The 5,203-nt window shown below is 52.6% G+C and overlaps 1 protein-coding gene and 1 long non-coding RNA gene across 2 annotated transcripts; both read right to left on the bottom strand.

Moving 5' to 3' along the window:
- Window positions 1-667: 667 nt before the first annotated feature.
- On the bottom strand, window positions 668-1,090 carry LOC149501387 (uncharacterized; the record flags this gene model as incomplete). Its single annotated transcript, XM_089733954.1, has 1 exon — window positions 668-1,090. A coding segment is annotated over exon 1 (423 nt), but the record flags the coding sequence as incomplete, so codon positions are not given.
- A 1,190-nt stretch (window positions 1,091-2,280) lies between these two features.
- LOC149501386 (uncharacterized) lies at window positions 2,281-4,488 on the bottom strand. The gene is made up of 2 exons (XR_016324351.1): window positions 4,447-4,488; window positions 2,281-3,210 (listed from the first exon to the last, which is right to left on the bottom strand). It is a non-coding gene; the product is annotated as an uncharacterized LOC149501386 (long non-coding RNA).
- Window positions 4,489-5,203: the final 715 nt, after the last annotated feature.

Here is a 5,203-nt window from a genome sequence, read left to right as displayed (position 1 = left end):
GCGCTGGGCTAAGTTCAGCTCGCGCCGAACCCGCCCAGCTTAACGACTACCGACTAAAACCCAACGAGCTCCTTCCTTTCCGGCATAGGGGGAACCTACGATACCGCAGGGAAACGCGCCCCGCAGGCCCCCCACACCGGCTCCCAGCCTGACGAACGGCGGGATCAACGTCGGCCATTGCTGACCGCAACTTCTTCGTGAGGTGGGCACCGGAGCCACAGCGCCCTATACCCTCACCACCACCACTGGACTATCGTGTCGAGCATCAGGCGCCCCCGCGCCCGACGCCCGACGGTCCCTACGGGAGCTGAGCGGGGGCCCTTCGCCCGCGCCGCCCACCCCGTCTCTTTCGCCTGAGTGCAACTGAGTTTGGGTCGCACTCTCTGTCTCGCTCTTCCGTTTCGCGGAGCGTCATGACCAGGTCCGCATAGTCGGCCATCGCTCTCCAGCAACGCTCGTCCTCGACCATGCGGGACACTACGACCGGCAAACTTAAGTCTGCCCCGAGCACCGCGACAAGCGACTGCCGCGGATACTCCCACCTCGGGCACGCTTCGAGGGCGTGCTGCGCGTCGTCGTCTGGATGCCCGCATTGGTGGCATCCGGGATGCGGCTCTCTCCCGACCCGCCACAAGTACCTCCCGAAGCAGCCATGCCCCGAGAGGACCTGCGTGAGCCGGAAGTCGAGCACGCCGTGACGCCTGTCAATCCAGGCCTCCAACACGGGCACCAGGGCTGCGAGGGTGCGCCGCCGGGTTCGAGAACCACGGTGGATCTCCTCTGCAGCCAGCCTCTCTTTCCACTTCAACGTTGCCACGCGACGCGCAGCACGCCTCCATCGGGCGACGACAGACAGACGGGGCACACTTCCCCGACCCAAAGATTGCGCCCTGCGCCGGTACACCGCGGCCAGGACCTCGGCCTCGTACTCCCACGGAAGGGAACCGGCGAGGGCGCAAGCGACCTCCGTCGAAATGGTGCGGTAGCCCCGCACGACCCTCACCGCCAGCACCCTCTGAACCCTCTGCAAGAGGGCCGCGTTGCGAGCGGAGAGCGTGGGCGACCAGACGGGAGCGCCGTACAGGGCCATGCTCCGCACCACTCCCAGGTAAAGACGCCGGACCGACTTTCCTCCTCCTCCAATGTTAGGGAGCAAGCGGGCTAAGGCACCCGCCGCCCCGAGCAATTTCGGGACCAGCACATCAAAATGCCGGTCAAAACTCCACCTGCTGTCCAGCACGAGCCCCAAATATTTAAGTTGGGACCGGACAGCGATCGCAGCCCCTCCGATGGTTATGCTCGCGCCGGGAGGAGGCCCCTTCCGAGCCGGGTGAAAACACACGGCCTCAGACTTGTGCAGGGCGACCTCCAGGCCGAGCTTCCTTATTCTGGCTACGACTGTTGCCACCGCAGCCGCAGCCAGAATCGACGCCGAACGGTAGTCGTCTCCGCGGGCCGTCACCAGCGTGTCGTCGGCGTAGCAGATGACCTGCACGCCACGAAGGTTAGCCCCGCGGAGGACCCAGTCGAACCCGACGTCCCACAGGAGCGGACCCAGAACCGACCCCTGCGGGACACCACACGAGACCGCTTTGTGTCCCCACCCCCCTCCGTTCGGGGAAGACCACAGCCCGCCCTGCGAGGTAATCCTCGATCAGGTTCCGGAGACCGGTGGGGACGCGGTGAAACCTTAACGACTCCAGGATCGTGCTCCAGGGGATCGTATTGAAGGCGTTGGATATGTCTATAGACACCGCCAACAACACGCCTCCCCGGGAGCACGCCCTGGTCGGAGAGGTCGCGGACGCGCTGGACCGCGTCCAAGGTCGAGCGACCCCTCCGGAACCCGTACTGAGAGTCGGCCAGATTTGGCCCGACATTTTCAAGGTGCCGCACGAGGCGACCGGCAACGACGCGCTCGAGAAGCTTGCCGGCCTCGCTCAGCACGACTATTGGGCGATACCCCGATGGCTGGTCTCTGGGGCGCCCCTCCTTGGGGATGAGGACCAACCGACCCGTCTTCCATTCTTCCGGGAACCTGCCCTCTCGGAGGCACCTGCTGAGCAGCCCTCGGAGGACAGGTCCCAGACCACCCTCAGTCTCAGTCAGTCTCAGTCAGTCATCTCTTCCTTGGCCTCCCGAATGGCGGCAGCCATCTCCTTCAGGGCACGTACGTATGTGCCCTTCAGGTTCCCAGACTTGGCCGCGATTGCTACGGCCAGCTTCGCGGACTCGTCTAGTCGGCGTTCGGGGTCGAGTGTTGGTTCCCCTAACCTAACCTAACCTAACCTAACCTAACCTAACCTAACCTAACCCAGTTCCCCCTCAGCTCTCGTGGCGGTCGGATCGTTTTGCGTGCGCTCCGCGTTTAAAAAATCGAACGAACGGGTTATTTTACGCAAAATATAAAGTATTATACATCAAAAGTTGCGCGTTCGCGAATACTATCCGTGTGTGAAAAAAGTGCGAAAATCGAACCACTCTGTGAGACACCAGGTCCAAAAAACGGATTCTAACCTGCAAATTAGATATTCCAGACGCAACGCTGCCTGATTTTCAGCGACAACTTATGTTTCTTGAACTGCAGTTCGAAGCGCACCAGGGGCAGCTACAATCAGGTGAAGTCTCGGATTTTTCCGGGTAAAACTCGCCGAGCCACAAAAGAAAAACCGAAAACCACGTGGCCACGTGCTCCCAGTTCCCGACGTCTTGGAGAAATTTTACCAACTCGAAATCGTGAACTATCTCGAGACACGTCAGTTGACACTTCGAACTTCGAAATCGGAGCACCCCCCTGGAAGTTGGAAGACTTTGAAGGCACTACGAACTTAGATCTCATCCAGAGCTGAAACAAGATCGATGACGTCACCTTTTCTGGACCCTTAGACATTGCCCACCACTTGGACAATAATTGTAAAAAATTTCAGGAATTTTTGACAGGTAGTTTTGGAGTAACAGAGGACAGAGAAAACCTGTGACGTCACGCAGAGCCGAAAGTACCTGTGACATCCTGCTCCCGGCAGCACCCTAAAGAAAACCTCCTACAAGGAAGGAAACTCCTCGGGACCAACCCCCTGAGACGCGAAGTTTCTGCACTAGAAGCTATTTGCAGAAAATTGTCAGCCACCTCCAGCTTTGGCAGCTTCCTGAGGGTGGTGTGGGCCACGGAGGACCTCCGGACAGGCGGGACATCAGGGACCGGTTCACCTCCTGTGGAACAAAATTTTTAGATTGTAAGTAGGACTAAGGATAGATTTTATATAGAATTTAAGGTGGAACAAGGGTACCGGCCGGCATTACCGCTTAAGTTTGTACACCCCCCTGGAGCCTCAGGGGAGCGAGATATCGCAAAAATAACAAAAAATCGGTTGTCTTGGGGACAAGCGATCATAGGGTCGACTAACATATTGGCACCCCAAAAAACCACCCCCGACGAGATTTTTTGGAAAAACGGGAAAAATTTCGGTTTTCCCGATTTCCAAAGCAGAAAACAAGGGACTTGACGGTAAATTTGGGCCGCGACCGATACCCCAGTATTTTTCCCCGTCTCGATGTCTCGTTCCTAAGGTCAAAACCAGGCAAACGAAGTTAGCAAAAAACTACCCCTAAGTTTGAGGGCGAATAAAAAATCGACCGAGTGACCTATCCCTTTGTGATCTCGGGACCGGACGGCCCAATCAAAATACTGCAGCCCGGTACTTTTCCCGGCGAAATCGGAAAATTGGGAAGAACTTAACAGGTTGTTTAAAATACTTCTTCAAGCAGATCGACGGCAAAGAGATAAAGTTGTTTAGGTATTTAAAAATTCCAAAAATACCTCATATCTCGTAAACCGTGCGTCCTAGCCCAAAAATAACGAAAAATTTCCACCCCCCTCCCTAACCCACCCCCTCCGCTCCGCAAACCCTAACCCTTAAACCTCCCCTCCCCCCGCACCCAACCCCTAGGGTCCCAACCCCCTACCCCTAAAATTGACTTTTGTCCATTATTACTTGGACTCTGAAAAATTTTTAGTAGCAAATTTATAATTATAAAATATTAAAAAATTATTGACTATTATTTTGGCATACTCATAAATAGGTAGTATAAGGACACTTTAGGGGTAGCAACCCCCAAATTAAATAAACCGCCTTATCTCGCGAACGGGAAGAGCTACAGTAACGGGGTTTTTTGCATGCAATAGGGCTTAGTCTGGAGCAGTTTTTTGGATAGAGGTGGAGACTCTACGTAGAGTCGAAACTTAAAACTTTACATTATACGATCGAAATCGAATTGACTGACCGTGTATCTTTTAAGTTGTAAAAATACCTACCTAGTTACATTCTCATACTGACTCTAGGTAGAGTAAAATTTTGTGCACTTCATTAACAAAAATTTTTACATACATTCCTACACACACACACACACACACACACACACAAGCATATAAATAAAAAACCTTCTTACCGACACTCGACGAGTCTAGAACTCGTATAGCCTGACGGAATCTGTAACAAAAAAACAAAAAACAGAGATATAATTTTTTATTTATTTTATTTTGCTTATTTGTACCGTCCCTTATATAACTTATACAAACCTTTTGTGACGTCCTGTTTAGGTAATTATATTACGTGATATTGACGCGTCCTCACTGCAAGGAAAATAAAAATAAAATTAACGATGTACGCAAATATTAGAACCCCAGTGACCAAAAATCTAAACTCTCCACCGAAAAACGCAGAACATGCTGGATCATCCAATACAGATGACCCAAATATTACAAGAAGCGTAAGACGAAGTGTGGGAGAATGGGAATCAGCCAAGGCCGACCAAGCCATAAAATTGAGAACACCAACATCTCCCACAAAAAAGCCATCTGAAGCCCCCCAAAAACAAAAAATACAAGGCTTTCCAAGCAAGACTGCGGAAGCTAGAGCCTGTCTTAGTAAGGCCAAATTAAATCTTGAAAATTCGAGAAATTTGAAGACAGACATAAAAATGGCAGTCTTACAAGCAATAGGAAGGCTTTATGAGCTTGTAAAAGAGGTGGAAGGAAAAGCTACAAGGGGGCAGAAAGTAGAGGAAAAGGGAATGCATAAAGAGAAAGAAGCAGAGACCAAGGAAAAGGATAAAGGTCAGGATGAGACCTTAAATGCATTAAAGAAAAAACTGGAAGAAAATTGCAGTCTCCTAAGAGAAAACTCCGAGAAGATGGAAGAGCTGA

The sequence above is a fragment of the Bombyx mandarina genome, chromosome 16 (genome assembly GCF_030267445.1).
Source record: "Bombyx mandarina strain Sakado chromosome 16, ASM3026744v2".
NCBI lineage: Eukaryota > Metazoa > Arthropoda > Insecta > Lepidoptera > Bombycidae > Bombyx > Bombyx mandarina.
The sequence above is the reverse complement of the archived record's forward strand: the minus strand, read 5'-3'. Positions and strand labels throughout refer to the sequence as shown.